We start from the raw sequence: 24,463 nt of genomic DNA on the forward strand, positions 1-24,463 counted from the left end.
AAAATTAGGCTATAAATAGTTATCCAGGCAGTACATTTACTGATGGATCTTTGCTTCTGGCCAGACTTGAAGGAAACACGTTAAACACAACAACTAAATTAACCAAGATGACCTCTCTTCAGTTAATAAATTGCTATAAACAGGCTGTTATTTTACCAGGTAGTACACTTACAGCTGGATCTTTGCTTCTGGCCAGACTTGAAGGAAACACTTTAAACCTAACAACTCAATTATCTAAGATAGCCTCTTTCAACTAAATATATGCTATAAAAAGGGTGTGATTTTTCATAAAACCTGTTTGTATATAAACAGCCCATGGGCAAACGATTCATTAGAGCAAATGATTAGATAAACAAGGAAGAGTCAGACATAAAGACTCCCGTTGGGTCCCTTGAAGTGCCAGCTGTGAGCAAGACAGAAATGCTTCATCTCTCACTGGTTAATCTCAGTTTTGCAGGGAACACAGAATCATGGCGACATAACTAATTAACTGAAGGAAAGAGTGAATAAGACACAGACAAGTTAGAGTTATACGATAAACTGGGCAAGCAAATGAGAAATAAAATATTTTTCTTAAAGAGAAGGTTGGAAATATGACTGTGTAGAGTAACAAAGATACCTGCTGCAAAGAGCTAAATGTCTTAAGGCTCAGTTCTACATTCACATGTGCAAACAAGCATACTCACTTTAGAGGAACATAGGAGAGTTGGTAGCATAGGCCTCAAGAGAGGAAACAGTAGAAGAGGATTTATAAAGCCTCTACTGGTGTGCATGTCTGTACTTTCAGTCTCCTGATGTATTTCTATATTTTACCAGAAGACTGTAAGATTTTTCATTTTAAGATTGTTTCTTTACTTTACAATACCAGACTCTAAAGCATTTTTCAGATCAAGACAGCTCATTAGACTGGTATGATGAAGTCATATAAGTGTAATTAACCAATGCCAATTATAAAAACTGGCAGTGGCAGCATCACTTATAGACTGCTTTTGATCTGTAGCTCAATAACCAAGTACAAAGTCAGTCCACATCAGCAGCATGCTTTGAGTGATGCTACTTTAGGAGGAAGAAAAAGGGAAAATATTTGACTACAAGTTATCTGAAGATTAGAGAAAGAGATGGCCACTGGAGGGAGGAAAAGATGCTTGATAGAAGTCTTATGACAGCAGAGTGACCTCAGTGCAAGGTGGAAACAACACAAATAGCTCAGAAGAGATGCTAATAGCAAACAGGTAAAGCATGTGAGAACAGTGTAAGAACAAGTTGAAATAAGCTATATTTAGAGCCTTGGGAAGAAAAGAAGTGCACAGAAATGCACAGAATCAGTGGAAAACTAGAATGACAGTGAGTGAAAAGTGAAAGCCATAAATAAAATGGTCATGGATTTTTTCTCTCCCTCTTTCTAATGAAGGCACTGTGTATTTTGTACATTTTTTAACTGTTCTCCATGTAAAACAAATCATGTTTGTTCAATGGGACTGTGTCCATGTATAAGAGCTGCTATGTGTGTGGGCTGTAAAACAGGGGCCTGAAGCACTAATTAGCTGAATAAGAGAATTACTTTGGGAGGTGGCCACTTATTCATGTAAAATAGGGTGGAAAGTCAAGACTGGATATCCAGCATTCGGTATTGTAATCACACATCCCTAGGGAAACAATTCCTGCCTGGCCATAGCGTATTTCTGACCTCGAGAATCTGTGCTGGAGTCTGAGAAGGAATGTGGAGTCAACAGGCGGAAATCCCTTCTCTCCCTTCCCACGCACACAAACGTGGACGCTTGGCTTAGCACTGGGTAAGGCTGGCACAGAGTCCCTGTCAGAGCAGAGCTGTGGGATGCCTGAGCCAGCCCACCCACCCTCACCACTCCATGCAGAGGGAGCAGCCATCCTCACAGTGCTCCCCACAGGCTTATGGGAGATGCCTACAGCCAGGGATTGTGAGCTGAGCAGCTCCCGAGCTAGTTCTGCTTTCCTTTTCTTTATTCTGAGGTACAAATAAAAAGTAATGCCTTCATGTAATGCGTGCAGGCACACAGAGACGTGGGTTTAAAATTACTCAAGAGGTAAGGAACCCATCTGACAATATATTGAAGTGACATATGGCTGTGGTGGACACTCTGGTGCAAGAACAAGCAAAAGGTCTGTGGGCTGTGCTCAGTCTCAGCTGTGGTCAGAACAAGAAAAAGTAACTGGGCATACTTTTCCTCAGAGGACTCTCTGGCTATGTCCACATTGCTCTCTCACATCTCTTCCAATGCTCAAAGCCTCCAGGGCACCTCTGGTCATCTCTCAGCTCTAGGCTGAACACCGTCCTGAGCCCTCCTGGGGAAGCCAAATATTCTGTTCCACTATTCCTGTCCAGTGTGGACTGGGTCTTGAAATCTGTACCTGTTTTCTCACCTGGCTGTAATGTCAGTAGGGAAAATTAGACCCATTTCCAACCCCAGATCTCACTGGTTACAGTAGTCTTAGATTTATCTTCTCTTTTATTTACATATTATACAGAAAAAAAGAGAGCACACATGCACACACACACTTTTCCTGCTTTATAAGCTGTAACTGTGGTCAATGCTTTTGAGGCTAGAAAGAGAAGAAAATGGCAGTAGAGACTCAAACTTTGCATTAGTAGAAGTGAGCTTTTGGGCTATCATAGGTCTGAAAAAGAGTTTTACAGGGAGGGATGTGTTGTGCTCTGACAGTGTCTGCCACAACTAGTGAGATACCCCTCACTCCCAAGGTCAGGGTGCCAGGGAGGAAAGAGCTGGAAGGGCAGAAAACTCAGGATACAAAGCTAAAACTCCAAACTCACTGACTGCTCAGAGTATTCCTCTGTCATTTAGCATGTCATTATCTTTGTAATTTCTGACAGTACTAAACTAATATTTGCTTCATGCCCTTCCAGAACTGAAGACTATCTTAACCGCAATCTTCTCTGAAAAATTAAGAGAGACACAGCTTCAAACAACATGACATTACAATGATTGACTTGTGCATGGGGTCCATTACCTCAAAATCTGTTTTTCTGATAGTATATCAAAACCGTTCATCTTAAGGTAACTCAGCTACAAGGCTAATGCCAACATTTTGGAATTCATACTATCAGAATTTACCCAAATATAGAAGTGTGCATTAAATAATTTCAGCCTTAACTCATGGAAACATTTAAACTTAAATGGCAAACCCTAAGACTGCAACTTTAATTACCACATGAATTTAACTCCTGACCCCATACCTCCTATTTTAAGACTTCCTACTAATTTAAACCAAAGATATACAGAATGCCAAAGCAATAAGGTCAAATTATTCCCTCATCTGCAGCATAATGAACTACTTATCTTCTGAAGTTCTGAGTGCTCTCATGGCACTCAGAATATTTTAGTATTTAAATGCTGACCCAGAGAGCTTGCTCTGAAATCACCCGACTTACAATGAATTTTACTTTTGAACTACTGAAAAAATAAATCTCTTTAAAGAAGCCAAAACAAATAACCAGCACACACTGATACTAGCCACACAATCTGTATCTTTGATAGAACACTCAAAGAAAACATATGAATCTTCCTTAAATGCTGGGAGGATGGGAAGCTACTAGTCTTATAGTCACTGACTGTGACTGTGACTTCCCAAAGCCAAGCAGTGGTGTAAATATGTTGTACACTTCTGAGTCAATATGTCAGCTGTGAGGCTGCTTAAACTTAGAAAAGTCAAACAATTTTTGCCTTCTTACATTTTCTTGAAATTTTTCTACTTCAACACTATTTATAGGGCTGAGCAAAGGGGTTTGGTGATTTTGTATACTTATATGCATATCTGTATGAGGATGAGTAGCCAGAAAGAAAACAGAAAAGAAGAAAACATAGCTTGATGTCTGTACACTTTAGTGCTCAAAGACATGAGATTTTCTGTTGCAGTCCTTTTCCCTGCACTAACTGTGAATGGGAATGAGTCAGTCCAATTTAGATATCTAATGATTTTTTTTAGATGCCAATTGGATCAGCCCTCTTCAATATAAGTTCCCTGTATGCTCTGTTTGAAGGGAAGCCCCTTTGCTATGACAAAAAGAGAAATCTAGGCTAAATTAATGCCAGTTATGTCTGAGACATTTTGTGTCCCTATGAATTCAAAGTATAGAGGCCAGTTGTTGATGATCACTTAGATATCCAGGAAGCAGAAAACAAAACAGTCAGTTTGGAAAACGAGGAACAGAAACCCCGTGTGCATCCATTTTTGCATTTAGATTTCTTATAATGGCTCTCAGTGCTGCAATATCTTAACAGAGAGACTGAAAACTCCAGTGCCCATTTACATACTCTTTAAGTGTGAAAGCTCAGAATCTGTGTAAAGCAACCTATTTCCTTGGGCAAATTGAAAGCTTGCCTAGTTCTTGTCTTTATTTACTTATTCACAATTATTTTGCCTTTTGCTCATAAAGGAGACCAAAGACTGCAATGGCTTCAAGTAGTTATGTGAATAAATCTCTGAGTCATGTCAATAATGACAGCACAATTGGAGGAAAAAACAAAAGCAAATAAAAAAAGGATATATGATGGATAACAAGAGGAATACATATGTAATCTCATGCAGTACCACATTATATGAGGATATTAATATTATAAAAGTGTGTAATCGATCTCGGCAGTTGCTTCAGCACTTCTGCTCTACAGCACTCATCAGTCAAACACCTTGAAAATGCTGAACTCTACATTTCAGTACAGCCAATGACATGCAAGTTATCACTATGGATATACAGTTTTCTGGTTTATATTCTCGTTTGTTGAGTTTTCTCTTATTTGGTTTCATATTATGATATCAGCTGAAATACATTCTGAGTATGATGATGGAAGCAGTTCCATCAGGAAGGATTAAAAAAACCCCTCCCGCCCCAACTCCTTTCACCTGCACTAAGTCACTGATAAACTGCCAGATAACTTGAATACCCTGAAGACATAACTTCAAAATAACTTGAATTCAGTTGTCACACCACTGAAGGGATCTGTACAGTCTATCCTGAAAGCTGTGCTGAAGCTATCAAGATGACACAAACTGCAGACCTGCAATGGTGGCCCCAGATTTGGATAAAAGTCCTTTTCCCTGTCCCAGGTTACACAGCTGGCATGTTGTTTGGTCATCGAGTATTTAAGGCAGGCAAGCGGATGGAAGTTGTTAAGCTGAACTCTGGGACAGCATCATTTCAGAGCAGTTTGTGTGATATCGGCCATGCAACACCCCCATCCTATATTGTCATTTTCTACTTTCCGTAGGCAGCTTTCCCTGGGCTGCCCAGAAAGGGTTCAACTTGTTTATCGCCCTTGGACTCATTACATTTCCTAAAGGTAAGTACCATACTCTTCGGTGCTACTGAAGTATTTTCTTTCCTTTTATAATATTCTGCCTCCACATCTTTTTTTTTTTTTTTTTTTCCAGGAAACAGATGTATCCACAAAGCCTCACCCTTTAAGGCACTGCAAGTTAACTGACAACAGTCTGATGACTAAATGTGAATGTATGAATGTGTAATGAGAATTTTAAGAAATATTGTAACTTCTTAAGAATGCACACTCTGAATACTAAGCAAACATCTGAAATGCTGGTTAAGTCCAGCAGATAAGATTTCGTTACAAATTTTGCCCTTTAACATTTTCACACCCATGATTCAGGTTAATCCTGTCAAGGTGTTTAATGCTCATATTCCAGATTTCTTTTCTCTGGAGTTTAACCACAAGCAACAGAGATGATAAAAATGGGTCAGTACATATTTGAGGTTAAGTGATGTTTATCTTTTTGGGTCTTAAATAAAATATTGGCTCTTAAATGAAGTGTGCTTAAAAATTAAAATGTTGGTTCTCATACAAAATATATTAAGAAGTCAATTTAAAATTCTAAATGTTAGACGAATAGGCCATAAAACCTCCCTCTTGTGCTAAAGTATAGGATGTGGTTGACATCAAAAAGAAAGAACTGACTAGCCAAAATGAAATGATAACCACAAGTTGAGATTTTGTGGTGGGAAGGCTTCTTTTGGCTCCAGCTTTTAGCTGGAAGTATCGTTTGTCAGATTCCAAATGATGCTATGAATGAAAAAAAAAGTGGAGAATTCCTTGAGAGGAAGAAAACACATAAATATGACTTAGGTCATTAACAGCTGGACAACTTAAATGGACCTCAGGACATTGGTTTTGTTACCAGTTTTGCCACTAACTCTAGGTTTCCTAGGCAGACCAACTCTTTCTGCTTCTTTTCCCAGTTGGATACGCTTTTTTTTTAGCTTGCTTCTTGTCTGTCTCCTGTTGGTTGGCCAGGGAGCTGTAATTTTTGCCTCCTTGGTAGCTCTCCTCAGGGTATACCATGTGCAATAAATATTTCAAAGGATCAGGCCTAAATGTCCTTATATCATGCTAATGCACTATTGTTAGCAAAGGATAACTTCTCCCCAGTTAGAAGAGTGTTTTATGTAATAATATGCCCATTTATTTTGCCGAAAATTTACTTTCAGCTTGGCTGAGACATGACTAGGAACAGGGATGTTGCCATAGCTAATATAAAATCCCTGTCACATTTAAGGAGGTTTCAGTGCTTGCCTTTTTGTGTTTATAGAATTTTGCAAAGTTAAATTTTAAAGTTTGAGTTATTTTCATTCTCATTTCCAAATACAAGCTGAGTTTTCAAAACCTCAGCGTTTTTGTCTTTTTTTTTATGATTTACACTTACCATAAGATGTGAGCCTACGGTTTTCCAATGCTTTTTCATGCTCATCCTATTACAGCTGAATCAATTTGTGTGTCACAATAGTCACAGCATGGACTGATGACTTCCAGTCTCTGTCTCAGCCGCATTGCACACATGGCATTAATGTTACATATTAAGAAAAAGAATTACAACAGCATTTAGTAATTCACTGAAACCATCATCACTTTTCTAAACAATGAGGATGACTTGCATAACTGCATGATACAAATAACAGTATATACTTTACACATCTGCGCAACATTTGAGCCAAAGAGTGTTAAAAGAATTCAGCAATATATGAACAGGACAGCAGGAAGAAACTTGTTAGAAGGTTTTGTTTGCCCCTCTTGAACCCAAAGTACAGTAACTACACCTAGATCAGTCTCCACAGAGATTTAACCAATCTGTTCTTGAAGCTCTGCAGTGGTGGATGGATGTTGCACCATTTCCAGACAACGTTACTGATATTTAATTTGTTTTACTTTTGTGAAGTTTAAGCCTGCACTATATTGTTCTATAAAACATGGATACAGAGATTACATTATTTCTTCTCTTTAGTTTCAGTTTTCTCTTTTTAAGGCTTATTGATTCAGACTTTCGTTATCAGCAATATTTCCTAATAATCTGAATGTTATTTCTTTCTGCACATTCCTTACCACTTCTGAGTATAACAGAGGACAAATTCACATATATCTTATCATCTGTGCTCATTCTGATATGACTCAATAAGATATTGACTTTTGCCCAGTAATATAATATTGTTCAGGCTTTTCCTGTTAGTCTTGTTTTAATCCGCCCTGCAGAACTGTTATCTTAATAATTTTCAATTCCAATATATAGTTGGTTGATTATTTCTGCTCTACTTAGAGCCTTAAACCTTTCCTTACTGAACTGTTTTATTTTTTACACAAATGATTTCTCCTGTTTCCAAAACAGTCCTGAATTCTAATTGTGTCCTGCAACAGCCTTGTGATCCCTCCGTCTTTGTGCTGTGTACAGATTTAACACGCCCTCTATTTCATCTTAAATGTCAGGAATGATTATACTGATTGGGATAGACCCCTGCAGAATTGCTCATTTCATCCCTCTGTTGGATTCATTCGTCTTGTTTCACTGAGTACTGTTGGCAACTACTATGAGTGTGGTTTTCTTAGACTATTTTGAGTGACAGTTTATGAAATCTTACAAAACTCAAGCTATATGATATATAGTGCTTTTCCCCAACATACAGAGCTTGCTATCTGGTCATGAATAAAAATTATATTGTTATGACAAGATTTGTTCTTGACAAATCCTGGTAGGCTGCTATTCATCTCTATGTTTCCTTCTAGGTGCTTATAAGCAGAATTTTCTATTATTTTCTTTAGGATCCTCCCTGGTGCGAAAAAGTATAGACTTCTTTTATTTGAAAAAGGAGAACAGAGGATGGAAAGGAAATGCTTTAAAATGAATTAATAACAGTTTTCAGATAGAATAAGAAGAAAATATATTTGATTTGATAGATTTGGGGCATTTATTGGGTGTGACTGATGACAAAAGGCTTCAAAACTTCTTTTTTTTTTTTCCCCACCCCCCCCCTATATCTCTGGGAGCTGATCCAAAATACAGCCTGTACACAAAAGTGGCCATTTTCAATTAATATTTTCCTGTGAGCATTATTACTGGATGAATACGCCCTTCTTTCAGACAATGTCAATAGCTGAAGAAAGGGTGGGAAATGACCTAAAAGTAGATACTCAATAAAAGACTGTCAGGATATTTTGAATTTGTTTCCAGCTCTGAAACTCATACCTGTTTTCTCACCATGTATCTTTCTGGAAGTAGGCAGAGTATTTCAAGTAAGAATTCTGGGCATTGCTTGAGTGCTGATAATGAAAAATGACAAGTAAACAGTGTTGTTTTCACTCAGGGACAGTGAAAGAAGAAAATAAAAATGGTTTGTAAAAAAAAAAAAAGAGAGCTAAGAAAGAAAAAAAAGACCTTATTGTGAAAATGATTAAAGGAGAACTAAAATTATTTCTGTCGCATCATAATAAAGCTCATATATGCCTCTCTCATAGTTTGCATGATGAGCAAAACCAATATTGAAACTTCCTGAATATTGAAAGTAGACCTAGCGATGTCCTTCTCAGCTGAATGTTTTTAAAAGGATGCTTAAATACTTTTCTCAAACACAGAATGGTCCATGAAGGCAAAATAATTTTAGTGGTGTTTATGTCTGACATTCCATTTCCTGAGAACACGTGTCTCTGGCCTCATTAGAAAAATGTGGAATATGCATTTCCTTTTTTTTGACTTCTTCCAAAATGGCTCCAATATTTAGCTGGGGAGGCAGGAGGAAACTGGCTTGCTTTTCCAGTGAGGTCTTGAGAGAAATGTTAGAAAAAGAGTTCTTAGAATTTGAGCTGGATCCTTTGTTTTTCCCTCAGCTTCATGTATCTAGAAACAAGAAAAGGCATCCCGATGGCTACGGAATGAGAAAGATAGTTATTGAAAAGGAGCTTTTACAGAAAGAACAATAACAGATTAGTAGCCTCTCTACATATCAGCAAACTGTTTAGGAGATACAAGCATCTCAGAGGGAAGGATGGGAATTAGCTAAACATATTTACAGATGATTGTGATTATTTAGAATTGCAAAGTAATTTGAGATATCTTCACGGTTGGGAAGTAAATTTTGTTTCTCAGAAAATTACAAGGATTCTACTCTCAAAAAACAAAGTAGGAGTCAGGCAGATTTGCAAAACACTTAAAGAAAAATGCTTAATATATTTTCAAACTATTATGAGAAAGGAATACAAAAGAGCATGGCAGGGGCATAGAGACCAAATAAATCTGCAGAGGATGCAGAGAAATGTCATAGGAAGCTGTTTCATTAGTACGCTATTCCTGGTATGTTATTCAGTGTTTTGTTATTTAGCAGCAGGTGTAGTTTTTGAACCACACTATAAGTTTTCCAGCTTTTGCAGATGAAAACAAGGACTCATTCCTAAAGTAGATAGAGGAGACCAAGGCTCATGCAACTATATTCACAGTGAAAAATGGAACTTCCTTTGAGACGCAAAGAATTGACAACTGAATATTATTACAACTTAATGATATTCTCATCAGTGTTCAATTTCTTAACAACAGACACTTTTAAGTTCCTTCCTGCATGTAAGAATCAATAGAACAATCCTACTGCTTATGAGGTTTTGAGAAAATGTAGTGGTAAAGAATAGAAGATTGCTAGAAATCAAAATTTTCCTTTTGAATTCCCATTACAGAGAGATCAATGAAGATATGGGAGAGACATGCATTATTATAACCTGTCCTATGCAGTGAAAGACCAGGAGCAAAACAGCTAGAGGTAGTTTTGGGTAAACCACTAGAAAGAAGTTTTTATAACTGCTGCCAAGAAGAATGGATTGGTTCAAATCCTTTAATACTGTTCTTGTTCCAGGTTAGTCTGATCTTAGCGTTGTACTCCATTTGAGCTTACTGATTGGTTGCAGATCTCAATCTGTATACATATTATACAGATGGTGCATCCCAGTAATGAATGGGTAAAGAGGTATTCCTAATGTGCCTTAGGATAAGGAAATTTTATTTTGCTCAGCTTATGTAAGTATATTTTTACTCAAGCATGGTAGTAAAAGAGGCTTAACAAGCAGAGGTTTAAATGAGCAGGGAAATTTCACCTTTTCAGCCACATTGTTTGTACTTACAGTTAATGCCACAAAGCTTGGTAGCAAATAAAACAGTAGCAGACTTTTTTGTTTTTCTTGCAAATATCCAGCTGCATCTGGGCGGTACACAACATGAAATATAAGGCTTTGATGGGGGATATTTCAGGGTTTGTTTGTTTGTTTGTTTTTCTGCCAGAAAGCCTCATACATTGTGACAAGCCTGTAAATTGAGATAATATTTTATTACCAGCCCTCCGGATTGTTTTAGTAACTGAATTGAAAGGGGAAATAATTTTGCCTTCTGCCAATCTGGGGTGAAGATGTGGAAGACATGGATCTTGGCACTGGCATATGGGACAATTAAAACATTTCTGTCAGTACAATATGTGACATGTGTATCTTCCATCCAGAAAAGAGTTGGTAAATTGACAGACTAAATTGGTAGTTTTCTAAGAAGAGTAAACCTCTGTAATCATATTAATGGACTCTGTCAGTCACATCATTGTGACTTTTGAATTTGTTGGGCTTGTTGCAGCTGAATGTTAACAGAAAGGAATAATAGAGATACTAAATTCCTTCAAGTTTCCTAAAAGAGATGGGCAATTGGAATTTAGAAGAAAATTCTGGAGTGTGAGCTCAACAAAATATTACTAAGTACAAGAGAACTCATACAGAGGATCGTATGAGTTCATCAGCTTTGATAAACATTCGTAACATTAAAAACAGAGGAAATTCAATAATGATGCACATAGCTGTGTAGAAATCAGTTTTCATAAATTTCAGTGCTCACAGAACAATTTGACAAGGGATGCCATTTGACAAGAGCGAAGTTGATGGTGGACTGTTAAGGCCCATACATGAGCAACCTTCTTGACAGTGGCATGTTTCTGGTTTTTAAATTTTCATAGGGTTTTCCCATGGCTGAAGGTTTTTAAAGCCATTCATTTTGAAGATTAATAGGTGTGATTGCATGTTTGACTCTCAAAGACTAATGTTCACTTTGAAAAATTCTTTAAAATTCTACTCTTCCTTGCATACAATTATTTAAGCGGTATCTCTCCAGGTAACTGCATTGCAGCACAGTGGCTCACTGACAAGGAAGAACTCGGAGCACTTTGCAGTACTGGATTGCCTGGAAGATTGTGTCCATCAAGAACTGCTTTTTCTTTGAAATTTTTGTTCAGCTATAAGGCTCTGGTGGTCCTGTTACTAAAATCTTTCCTGGGTGTCTGCACTGGATGCTGTCAGAGAGAGAATATGTTGTGGATGAACCTACAGGATGGGATTTATCCCTAGATTTACACACCTAATTATGCGGTCTATATGTGAATTAGGTCTTTTAAACTCCTGTTACACCTAGTGCAAAACTAGGGCTCATCTCAGTTGCCCCCATGTAGGTGTATAGTACTATTTCAGAAACTTACAGGTGTCCTCTGTGACCTCCAGTGATCACTCCACACAGGCAGAGGTATTGCACAGATCCCGTGTCATAACTGCCAGGCCCACACATCTCACAGATCCCCTAAGATGCCTCACATTTCACTTTGCCACTTCATGTGAGCCTCCAAGCTGGGCCCCTAGTTTATGTAATCAGTAGAGTCCAGAAAACTGTTTTTCTTAGCCTACGGTAGACACTTGCACTTGGACAGCAGACCATCTGTAACAGCTCTTCACTGGCCTTATTGGGAACTCAGCTATCTGGCTTAAGTGTGAGCACTAAAGGTACCTACACACAGGCATATAGTACCATTTAAGATACCCTCCAGAATCAGAGAAATCTACACAGATATGACACAAGACCTACTGGAGGGTATCACCCTTTTTCAGCACAGGTGGAGGACAGGAAGGCTCCTGTGATGCAGAAGACATCTCTGCACAGAACCCTGGCTCTACTGCTACATTGCATTCAGCTTCAGGCATCTGCATCACAAACTGACTCCCACCCCCTACATAAACGTATCTGTATACATATATTTATATATAATGCAGATCTTCTCAATCTGTTTTATCAAGGGCAAAGCCATTAATTGTCCCCTGAGAAGCTGTTCTAGGCAGAGAAGATACTGGTTTGTTTATATTGCTCCTTTAATGTTTATATATTTGTTAACTTCAGAAATTAAATTGCATAGCCAAATGAAAAGATAATTGGCTATGGGGATTTCTAGACCTTAGAAGAAAAGACCGCCTCAATTAAAAAAAAGCTACTATTTGTTAAACCTGTCAGTCTTTTTAACAAATTTATACTACTGGGCTCCGAGCTGATTCTTAACCTGTTTTCAAGCACTGTTAACATCTTTAGTTGAAATTATCTTTGCAGTAGTTGAGTAGTCAGGAAGTGAAGGAAGGTAAGTTTGGCAGAAAGGATTCCAGGAATGGAGACATATGCAGGTGACAGTACAGGACCACTAATTGTAGAAGGCAGAGATTCTGGACATTTTTGGTTGGTTGGTTGGTTGGTTGGTTTTGTTTTTGTTGTTGTTGTTGTTGTTTTGTTTTGTTTTGTTTTTTTATTTGTATGCTGTCCCAATTCTGATTGTAAACTTGGGTGAGTGCTGTAAAGTGGGGCTCAACAAATACAAAATGGAGGGAAAAGAGCAGCAATGAAAATGTGACTTCTTAAAGAGAACACTGACTTTTCAACATTTTTGCAATAGCCTTTTAAACATTTTAAATTATTTTAGATATTTCTAAATTTTTAATTTATTTTAGATTTTAAAATGTTTATTGCTAATCCACACTTATCTCTTCATGGTAGAAAAACGTTTTCATTTCTAGCCTGAGCTGAAAACACAAAGTGTGAAAAAGCTAGCAAATAATGACCAAAAAGCACTTAGTCTTTTTGAATCTGTAACACTTGAAGTTTAGGTAGAACAGGTTAGTTTAGGTTCACCATCTGGCTTTGAACTAAATCTGTATTTGGCATCTTCAATATTTTTTTGAACTTCTGCAAACTGCAAAAACAGAGGATTAGATTCACAGCCAGCGTAAGTCATCATCAATAACACTACCTTCCAGGAATCTATCTGTAAGGATCCTGCTAGTCAGATATTTTTTTTTTTATGTTGCCAATAAAAAATGGCTCATCATTTTGTACAGGTCAAGAAACTATCATGTTTTGCCATGTTTTGGCATGCTTCTTTTGCTACTGGTTCAACTTTGGAACATTATGATTTAGCATTTGTTACAAGGTGATGGGTGCATATTGTAGAACACATTGCCTACCTCAGTATTGGAATTGCTAGCAGCTCTATTTGATGGCACCAGCATATCAGCTTCCGGAGACTTTAGTAATTGTCACAGGTTCTCCTACACAGCCACCCACCCTATCTCTGATGCATATAAACACAGATAATTCAGGTTTATTGCCAAGACATGACACTTACGTGTAGTGTTTTTTGAACTTGGAAACAGCCAGCATCTCTCTAAAACATCAAAGAACAATGCTTTTATAAATCCATATCTCTACCTCATATGCAATTGGTCATCTCCACCATTATGGTACACCTCAGTTTAAGAGCTACCTGTTGTTTTCATGTGCCCATATAATTATATGAGAGACTCAACATGTGGATAGGCTACTATATCTATTTCATCAGTAAACTGAAATATCCCCTACACAGCCTGTCCCATTCATCCCTGTCTACCAATATTTTAAAACCTGTCAGAAAATTCTAATTAATGATATGCTACTGGGAAGAAAAAATACTCAGCTACCCACTCAGGCAGCTAGGAGTGGGAAGAACCAATTTTGTGCCCTCACATTTCACTTCAAGACTGTATACTTTAAGCCCGACAAAATAGCTTTGCATTGCCTCCTCCATACTCATTATTAGCTAGACTGTCATTAATGAGAGCATTCAAAAGAGACACTTAGTTCATGAACTTCTGTGGGAGAGATTTTCAAAACAAAAATGATGCTTTAATCTCAACAGTCAACGAGAGTTACATAAATGATTGTAAATGCTATTTTCCAAAGTTACTGGAGCAAGATTTTCAGATAAGAAAAACTACAAGGCTTCATGCAGTGCTGATAAAATCTTCCTCTTTCTTTCTGCCTTTGCTTCACCAAGTCCCAGTTCAGTCACTAGATGAAAATTCAAAATAACATCTTAAAACAACAGGTTCAGTATCTTTGTAGTTTAGGTCCATTGTAGGTGTGCTGGGCCTACAACCCATATACATTCCCTGGTCTTCTCCATGATGATCTACACTGTTACCAGGACGAGGTACAACCCTGACATAGCAACTTCCCCATGAACACTGTTGGATTGTGGGACAATTCAGGGCCAGGAAGATGGTATCCCACAAAGCTTGGAAGAAAAATAATGGACCAAAGCTGACTGAATGCTCTGCATGTACTAAGAGGAGCCTGACTGAGACTGAAGTTGGGCTGTGACTGCAGTTCCAGACAAGAGCACTGGCTTTGTCTCAGGACCCTGGGACTTCTCAAAGAGCAATTTCATGAAGTGCAAAGATACTAAGAGACATAAAAGGATGATGAGGCCACATGTGGGGAATTTCCTAGGAGACAGGAACTCTGTTAGGCCTGATAGGAGCTCTGTCAAAAGTGCAGAAACTAGGCTGCCATCATCTCAGGAACGGAAAATTATTTTTTTTTTAGCCTCTGTGCTGCTTTTGTGCTGTTTTCTGACTTGTCATCTTTAGACTTTTTATCTGTTTCTGGGAATGCTGCCAGACTGAAGGCACTTCTCCTGCACAGCTTTCTAGTCTTATTGCCTGTGTCCCTTCCCAGATAGTTTAGGTGAATGCCTGAACATCCACATAGCAGCCTGCCCCAGTGGCCTAGAAACTATATTGTACAATTTCCCTGACACATCCTCATACAGGACTGTTCCCTCCTCCTAGCTGTTCTCCTATATCCTTTCATTTTCTCTAAAACTACATGGCAACACTGCTAAAAAGCTCAGATGTTGAGACACACTTTGGCATAAGACCAATCATTGTTTATTCTGATCAGAACTGCATGCTGTAGATTTAAGTGAAAGACAACTTGTCAACACCTCCTCTTATGCCTTTCTCCACTCCAAATAATTTTCAATCAGCTAAATGATTCAAGATTTATAAAACTTCAGCTTGACAGAGTAAAATAATGTCCCTTCTCTCCCCACATCCCAAAAAGTCACAAGATAGCAAGCTTTCCTACTGATCCACCTGGATAACTCTTCCTGTCCAAGACTTCACAGTGGCTGCTGACACACTGAGTGCACATAAATGCTAGAACAAGCTCTGAGGTGCTGGTCTGCTCATCATCCAGACTGGGCAGCTGGTCAGACCTCCCTGTAGCTTTCTGCGAGTTCTTTTAGCACTCAGATATGGCATGATGGACTAGTGTCTCCCTGGGAGAAGATGCTGCCATCACATGACCTGGGACCCAAAATGTCTTGGATCTTCTTGTTCACACATAGCTGACATGTCCATGGCAAGCATTGTGCATCTGGCAGACAGCAGCATTATGATATGTTTGGCTGGGTTAGATTCCTGGATTCACATCTGGTGTGTAAAGTATCACAGCTGCTGTCTTCTTACATACCACTCTCACCTCAGCCATCTCTTCCAGATGCCATTTTCGCTATAACACGAAGCCATATAATCACAGCTTGCTGTCCTTACCCCCTACATGAAGCCTTTAACATCTTTCATTTTTGTCTTTTGCCTCAGAGATGAAGGCTAAAACATGCCATTCTTTTTACTCATCTGTTCAGGAATATCGCAACTGTAAAGCCTACCATGACCAGAGGGGCTACTAAAGACACCCTTAAATATTGACAAAGAAAGGTTGCTTACCATCTCTCTGAGGAGAAAACAGTAACTGTCCTTATGCTCTTCATGACAGAGTCTCAGAACATGGTAGTAAAATCTGAAACTTGAATCCATATCTCTGAGTGCAACCCAAATGGTAGCTAATCAGGTTTGTAAAGGTAAACGAATTATGGGGAGAACTGACGTGGTGGAAGAGTATTCTGCAAAGTTAATATATCCTACTTTGGGATGAGTGGACATTTCTAAGTTCACTGTCACCAGGTGGCATTGGCAATCCTTCCTGTGATCATCTCCATCTTAGCATCAAAGCATCATAGAATGGTTTGGTTTGGAAGGGACCTTTGAAGACTGTCTAGACCAACCTCATCTTAACTAACTTCTATCTTTGAAAAGGCAGTAAAAATTCATTAAGGTGCTGAGATGCTAATTCACTTACCAGTATCTTCCAGCACCTCCTAACCACAAGCCAGACTTTGCCAAGGAATACACTACATATCTTTAGGTCCTTCAGAAATGTCTGTCTATACCTTTCAGGTTTCAGAGGTCTGTGTTTTGTTTGTTATACTAAATACTTTTCCGCCCACCCCTAATATTTATCATTTTATTTGAGACACTGCCAGAAAAAATACATGAAAACTGGTAAAATAAAACTTTGTACTATGGACTTGGACCAACAATGTCTGTAGTCCACATTGAAGAAGCTAAGGCCTGGCTTACAGATTTTACTTTGACTGGGTCTGTGGTGTGTGAGCAAGCAACACAAATAGAGGTTGTGAGTATGATATGGAGAAATTAAACATTTCTTAGCACAAGTAGAAGACAGAGATTCTTCAAAAAGTAGTTCAAGATGTGACCTTACTGGCTGCCCCAGGAGAGCAAACAAGCTGTGAAAGGTACACAAGGTAGGTATGGTTTATTTTCTTTTCAGCTTCTTACTTCCAGCCCTGTGCCAGCAATTTCTGTCTTTCTCTGCATGTGGTATGATAGCACAGAAAAACAGAGAGTAGTCAAGCTGATCCCAAAGACCTTCTATCTCCCCTTCAGGAAATGAAAACACATTTCACAGCATTCTTGCAGAAGTGGAGTTAATCGATGTAATTCTTACAAAGGTTTCCCAAACCAGGGCATCAGAAAGTACACACAGACTCTTATGCATTGACTGTTCCACTAATGTTGGCCAAATGAGATGAGAGAAATTTAGATGTCAGGTACTCTGCCAGGACAGTCTGGAAATGCAGAGGTGATATACAAGGAGCTGATGCACTACAGGCAGAAAGGTCTTTTTTTTAACAGAGAAACCCATCTGGACAGTGGACAGGAGACAGGGATAAAAGTCTCACTGAGGACACCAGCACCTCTGGGGAAGACAATATAAGGGCTATATTTGATCTGTGCATCCAAAGCACACACAGATCGAGTACTCTGCTATATAGAACATGTAATTCCCAAACTGCCTTGATGACTACTAACTTTTTGGTTTCAAACTGACTGGAGAAAAGCTGCAGGGGCTGGAGTCTGTCAGCTTCCACCTTGTTACCAGGACCCTCCCTCTGTGCCCAACAGTGTTTTCAGATTAGTTGACTTGCACACCACAGGAGGAGTGAACAAGGGATATATCACTGTGATCAGTTCTCTCCCTGTCCTCAAGTTCTCCCTCCTCTAGCAATTACCTTATGCTTGGAAATGCCACTCTGGCATTAGCACGGTATTTTTTCCAGACATCTGCAGAAAGCTGTCCCTAGGATCTCCACCTATAAAAACACCCACAATATCAAAAGATTGACATCTAATAGTGAACAGGATGGCATAAAAACACTATCACATGCTTTTGCTAGCTAGGCAATGCCTGTACACACCGCAGTCAGATTCCCATCCCCTAAATCTAGACTGTCAGCTAATACAATGCTACACAGATTCAGGTTTAATAACTGAGACTTCAGCTTCACTTATGTGCTTTGTTACATCCTTAGAAGACAGCTACACCTCTGCTTCAGTCTTCCGTGAATATACATGCATATCTAGGCAGTCAACCACCCAGCTAGCAATCAACACCTGAGTTTCTCAAGCAGTGGAGCATGGTATGATTTAGATAAAGGCGTTCTATACTTTTTTTTTTTTTTTTTTAATACTACCTAACTCTCAACCCATCCATGGAAGCTGCATGCAATTTAACAAGCTAAAAACTTTTTCTGCAGATACTAAATTTTAAGGAACAGCTTTTTTTTTTTTCCTCTCTTAATTTGGCATTCAGCTATCCAGCAGGGTAAGCAACAAGTGACTTGGCAGATAATTCAGGACATATGGCTTTGAAGAACTGGTAATTTAAAAGTACTTGGACAAGTTTCCTCAACCCATTCACCTTAATTTGTAGTATTCTCTTTTACATGTGTTCTAGCATCTGGTACAGCTTAAAAAAGTGTATAAAAGATAATGCAAGTGACAAAATAACTTTTTCCTGAGTTGTATTAATGTATATCACAAAAAACCTCACTCACAAACTGAGTAACAGAAGGAGTCAAAAACAATTCAAAGCTGTTAAACATACACGCCTCATCTGTAGTCACCAGGTGGCACCAGATGTATCCATCAGCTTAAATCCACTGTAACACATATGGTCTTTGAAATGCAAAGCGTAGCATATACGGATATTAGGTAAAGCCCAAAAGCTGAATGGTCATTAGACTACAGAGTTTAGAGATCACTTTAACAAGATCCAATTGCTGCTGGTCTTGTTTTGTTTGGTTTGTTTGTTTTTGTTTGTTTGGTTGTTGTTTGGTTTTTGTTTTGTTTCAAGGAAATATTAAAGAATAAGATATGGTGACATCTGGCAATTTTGAAGATATTGGTTGGAAAACTTTAAAAAAATGCAAAAATGTATTGTTTTGTCTAAATGCATTGATTCTTGGTCAGAATTTACATATTTTTACTTTTTTTTCCCTGTTTTCTTTTTAAACTTCTAAATGTTTAAATAAATTAATTTTGGAGAAAAATCAGTTCTTTCAAAAGATATGTTCCAGCTCTCCTGAAGAATTGTAGCTTTCTGTTGATACAACTGGATATTTTTTCTGGCATTGTGACACTATCAATGAGCTCTTGAATTATGTAGGAAATTCCATGCTTAAAAATTATTTCATTTTACAAACATATTATTGTATGAGGTGAAGCTGAAATTACCTATGCATCAAGTATAGTATATCATCTAATGAATGTGAAAAAAATAGTTAGAGCTAATTCATTTACTTGTAAATCATAAGTCATATCAGGGTTATTTTTCTGCATCTGAATATTCGTTACTTTCATTGCTAATTAAATATTTGGGAATCTAAACTGTTTCTTGAGCTTGGCAGTATTTAGCACATGTATTTTTCTTATTCCTTATAATCTGTCTCCTCTGTATCATTTTTCATCAAGAGGAAAAACAAAACAAAACCAAAACACATACAAAAAAAAAACCCCAACCAACCAAACAAACAAAAGAAAAATAAAACCAGCGAAAAGGTAATATCTTGACCTCACTGATTCAATGGAAAAACTCCCACTAACTTCTAACTTCGGGGGGCCAGGATTTTACCACACATGATCAGCTTTACACAAAGAAGGAAAACCAAACAGGCAAAGATATGTTATTAAAAGCATAGAATCTAAATCATCATCTAAACAATATGGCAAATATTTACAAACCAAAGTAACCAAAAAAAGTCAAGTTGTAATTTGAAATAGAGTTTCATACGGGAAAAACTTATCTTTCTGTCTAAACACTGAAAATATAAATTCTACTGTATAGTAGCACCCAGATTTTATATCTTTCGCCTATTGTAACAATTATTCATCGAGGAGGTACTTTTGATTATATTAAATATGCACCGTTGTATCTGCTTCATTGTAGAACTAACATAATTATTTATCCAGAGAAGCTTAATAGTTATTGGGGTCCCTCCCCAGGGCAAATATCAGCACATGTGTGTAAAAAAACCTGTTTGTTTAAAGACCATTTTTTGCAAGCACTGGCTTGCAAGCAATATTCGCATTTGCAATGGGTAAGTCTAGCCTTCTACAGACACAAAAGATGCCTCTGTTCAAATGATTCATGATTATTCTTCATGCTTTATAGTGATGGGAAGACCCTTAGCAAGTGCAATCAGGGAAAACACAGAAGAGAAGGAAAAGCAGCACTCTTCATACAAGCAGCAGTGGAGTCTGGCACTGAAACAACGTACTTAATCTCCAGCCTAGACAGCTAACCTCTAGGTTGGAGCAAAGCAGTTTGTGGCTAATTTAACATTGTATAAACCTATATTTTGTCTGCTATAGCACAAAGCCCATCTAAAACAAGTTTTACTATTTGTATTCAAGCATTTCTATTACAGTAGCTGTGGCACACACCAAAAAGTAGTCCTGGAAGACTGAAGAACAGCATGAAATTTAGGTACCTGGTGTAAGCGTTGTAGCCTCTCTCTCTAGCTAGTCCAAAAAGTGGTTTACACTGTCTTAAAACAATTGCAAAAGACAGCATGAGGTGCTCTCCAGGGATCTCAACTTTTTTCCATTGGTACAGGGATCCCAGGCAGCTAGATCAGAGATGAGACACAGCTTTGGATGGCTACCATCAAGTGAAATGAACTGTGCTCTGCAAGTGGCAACTTCCACTATAGAGCCTGAAGAATGGAGAGACGGGGTTAAACTGGCTTGGCACAGGGCTGTGCACTGAGCCTTCTGTGTCCTGGAACACTGCATTGAGAAATTCCCATGCATTGTATTCTCATCTGCACTATCGGTTAATAATATAATGAAATGAGCCAAACATAAAGTGAATCTACTTTTCTTCCCTTTCTCTGACATAAATCTGTTGTTATTAGAAAGGAGTTCTACTTTTACTGTATAAAAGAGAAGGCAGAAACACACATTTGTACAAAAGACCTAATGTATTTCTTTCTTTCCATAACAAAAAAGCATGGAATTCATGTTATTTTATCAGCAAAAATTATAGTCTTTATCTATTATCTGCAATTCTATCCGTAGCAAGTACATTATACTGTAATTAAAGTATATTGTATGCATTATCTGTGAAAGAACTGTAATAATTTCAACATACTATTCATTGAAATACATTAATACAGTACCTATAATACAAGAAAATTTAAACAGATGAAAATACAGTAAGATATTATAACTATTTTTAAGGTTTTTCTTTCTGGAAGTGTCCTAGGAATATCAGAATTTATGGGCTATGTTATCTTGTCTCCATCAGTTTGTTAAAATGAGAAGGATATGCAAGAGGCCAGCTACCTCCTAGACATGTCTCAAGGCAGTTCAAGGGGAAGCACAGTAGGTATCACATTTATCATGACTGATACTGTATGTAATGATTTTTTTCCACTGAGAGAAGACCAGGAGAAAGGGAGAAGAGTTTGTAGCTTTTTAGGTGTACTTAATAGGATGGATGACTATTGGAGACAGGGCTGATGTTCTGATCAATTGGGCATACCTCCCAGTGGTGCTTTGGTGAGTTGGGAGATGGTGACCTCTACATGGAGGGATTAAAAATTTCATTGACTTCAAAGGGAGTTTCATGATTAATTCAAATGGACCACATCTCATCACTGCTATTATCTTTGGAATGATTTGTATCATTAAAGGTTTCCCACTAATATCTGCAGGAATAATGATACCATGTCAGTAGTCTCACAAGCAAAACCTGTTTTATGAACTTTTAGATTTTCCTGAGAGAGTTTATAATGGACACAAAGCTCTGACTCAAAGAAGTTTAACTTTTCTTACTGCACAGTCTTCCAAGAAGGGGGTTTTGTGCATTATCATTTAAATGTGAGACAAATTCTGGCTTTATATAGAAAGCAGTTAAAAATTCACTCAGCTCTAAGTGGAAAACCTTGTTATTCAGGCTCGGGATAAGAAGGACACAGGACATTCTAACCCTTTTTTATTGGCAGCTAGATCTCCTGTGACTTAACTACATTAAAATGATAAACCTTGTGAACCAGGGCAGATTTGATTGAATGACAGAGATGACCTTGACAAGGTTTAGAAGTGGGCACCATGTGAACCTCGTGAAGTTCAACAAGACCAAGTGAAACGCCCTGTACCTGGTTTGGGGCAATCCACAACTTTAATACAGACTGGGGGGGATAAAGGGGTTGAGTGAAGCCCTGCTGAGAAGGACTCGAAGATAAAGGTGGATTAAAAATTGGACATAAGCCAGCAATATGTGCTCACAGCCCACAAAGCCAACTGGATCCTAGGCTGCACAAGAAGCATGGCCAGCAGGTTGAAGGAGGTGATGCTCCCTCTCCACACAACTCTCATGAGACCCCACCTGGAATACTGCGTCCAGTTCTGGAGCCCTCAGTACAAGAAAGACATGGACCTATTAGAGCAGCCATAAAAATGGTCAGAGGGATGGAACACCTCCCCTGTGAAGAAAAGCTGAGAGAACTGGGGTTGTTCAGCCTGAAGAAGAAAAGTCTCTGGAGAGACCTTGTGGTGGCCTCTCATATAGAGGGGGCTTACGAAAAGATGGACATGAAAGATGAAAAGAGACTTTTTACTAAGGTCTGTAGTGACAGGAGAAGGGACAACTTTTTTAAACTGGAAGATGATAGGTTTGGATTGGACAGAAGGAGGACATATTTTATGATAAAGATGTTAAGACACTGCAACAGGTTGTCCAGTGAAGTTGTGGATCCCCCATCTCTGGAACTGTTAAAGATCAGGTTGGATGGGGCTTTGTGCAAGCTGGTGTAGTAAAAGATGTCCTTGCCCATGGCAAGGGGTTATACTAGATGTTCTTTGAAGGTCCCTTTTGAACCAAACCATTCTATGATCTTGTGATGTCTAAACACAAATGACTACAATGCATATAGTACCAAAGTAATTGATTTTCTGATTTTAAATACTTGTGTGCAAGGAGGATGGTTGGTTTTGACTTTCGTTTTGCTTACTAACTTTGTACAATTCTTATCCTTTTATTAGAGCAGATTACAAACCCAGAGAAAATTCGGCACATACCTGTTTCTCCCCACTGGGCTTCTTGTGGTTTAACAGCAGCTCCACGGCACCAACCACCTCTTTTCGTATGGCATGCAACAGAGCATCTCCCACATAGACATTAAAACTTAAGAGCAGCTCAATGAGCTCAAGGTTCTCATTTTCAATTGCAATAAGAAGTGCAGTTCTTCCCAGGGGATCAATGCAATTAATATTGATCTTGAAATAAATTTCTGCTTCCTCCAAAGCTTTCTTTACACTGGCATAATCTCCTTTCTCCACGGCATTCAGGTAGGCTTTCTCTGAATGAGACAGTTCAGATTCTGCCCGTACGATACGAAGAGGGATACGATCTCTGTAGGGAGCATTGACACTTCTTTTGTAGTAGAACTGGGCCATATTTTATGCCATTCTAATACTTTGTCTCTGCAATATGAAAAGAAAGATTAAATTAATAATGTACTTTTGGGCTACAGTGCACCAAATTAATATTTGCAACTTATGTTAGTTTAGTTAAAACTCATACTAAAAAGTGATGTTGAAATAAGCACAAGTGGACTCTATCAATAGAACTTGTAAGATCACCAGCAAAACATGGAAACCAAAACATAAAACAAATTGTTGCAACTTACCCAGTCAAAGCATATCTGTCAGTATACCATTCACTTGTATGTATTCCTTAAACCTGCGGCAAGCATGAGGTGATATGACAATGTTTTTATTCTAAGTCTGAGGAAGGTCTATTATTGTTTCATTGTAAGCCCTAAGGAAAACACTTGCTGGAATCTCATGTGTTTACCTTTTCATGCTTCTTGAATGGGGAAAATGAGATCTAAGCTTAGATTGTCTCTTTCAGAAGACATACATTAAGCATATATTGTTATTCTTCTAAATAGCTGTCTTCTGCTAGTCTTTCTCTTGGCCATAAAAATTCCTGAAAATAATCAACCGTAAATAAAGTTTTGTCGTAACTAAAAATATATGTTTAAATGCAATTAGAAAGTGAGAGTCAATGCTGATACAGTACACTCCTGGAAGATGATAAATACATCAAAGAATATGGTTCATGGGTGTTTACAAAAATAAAACATTTATTTTGATTTTACCTACAGATAGACAGTGTTGCATGACAACTGATACTGTGCTGTCACATGTAAATGTATGCATATTACAGATTTACATGGGCACACTGGAAGAGCTAGGAGTAGCCAGCAGAGGCTTCCTCTGCAGGAACAAGAAGCTAAAGAAATAAGAGGTCCAGTACACTACACCATGGCAAGGAGAAT

The 24,463-nt window shown here is 38.2% G+C and overlaps 2 protein-coding genes across 3 annotated transcripts in view; both read right to left on the reverse strand.

Moving 5' to 3' along the window:
- Positions 1-24,463, reverse strand: part of POSTN (periostin) — a 460,633-nt gene that overhangs the window by 135,917 nt on the left and 300,253 nt on the right. The window lies entirely within an intron of this gene.
- TRPC4 (transient receptor potential cation channel subfamily C member 4) overlaps positions 1-24,463 on the reverse strand; it is a 154,077-nt gene that overhangs the window by 72,447 nt on the left and 57,167 nt on the right. The window contains exon 2 of one of the 2 annotated variants that reach the window (XM_065829353.2): positions 23,199-23,603. In XM_065829353.2, the coding sequence (XP_065685425.1) occupies positions 23,199-23,576 (378 nt within the window). In that variant the 5' untranslated portion in view covers positions 23,577-23,603. Of the gene's footprint in view, positions 1-6,708; positions 6,795-23,198; positions 23,604-24,463 lie in introns of those variants that run through there. The other variant, XM_071805035.1, reaches the window with a different exon arrangement.

The sequence above is a fragment of the Patagioenas fasciata genome, chromosome 1 (assembly GCF_037038585.1).
Source record: "Patagioenas fasciata isolate bPatFas1 chromosome 1, bPatFas1.hap1, whole genome shotgun sequence".
Taxonomy (NCBI): domain Eukaryota; kingdom Metazoa; phylum Chordata; class Aves; order Columbiformes; family Columbidae; genus Patagioenas; species Patagioenas fasciata.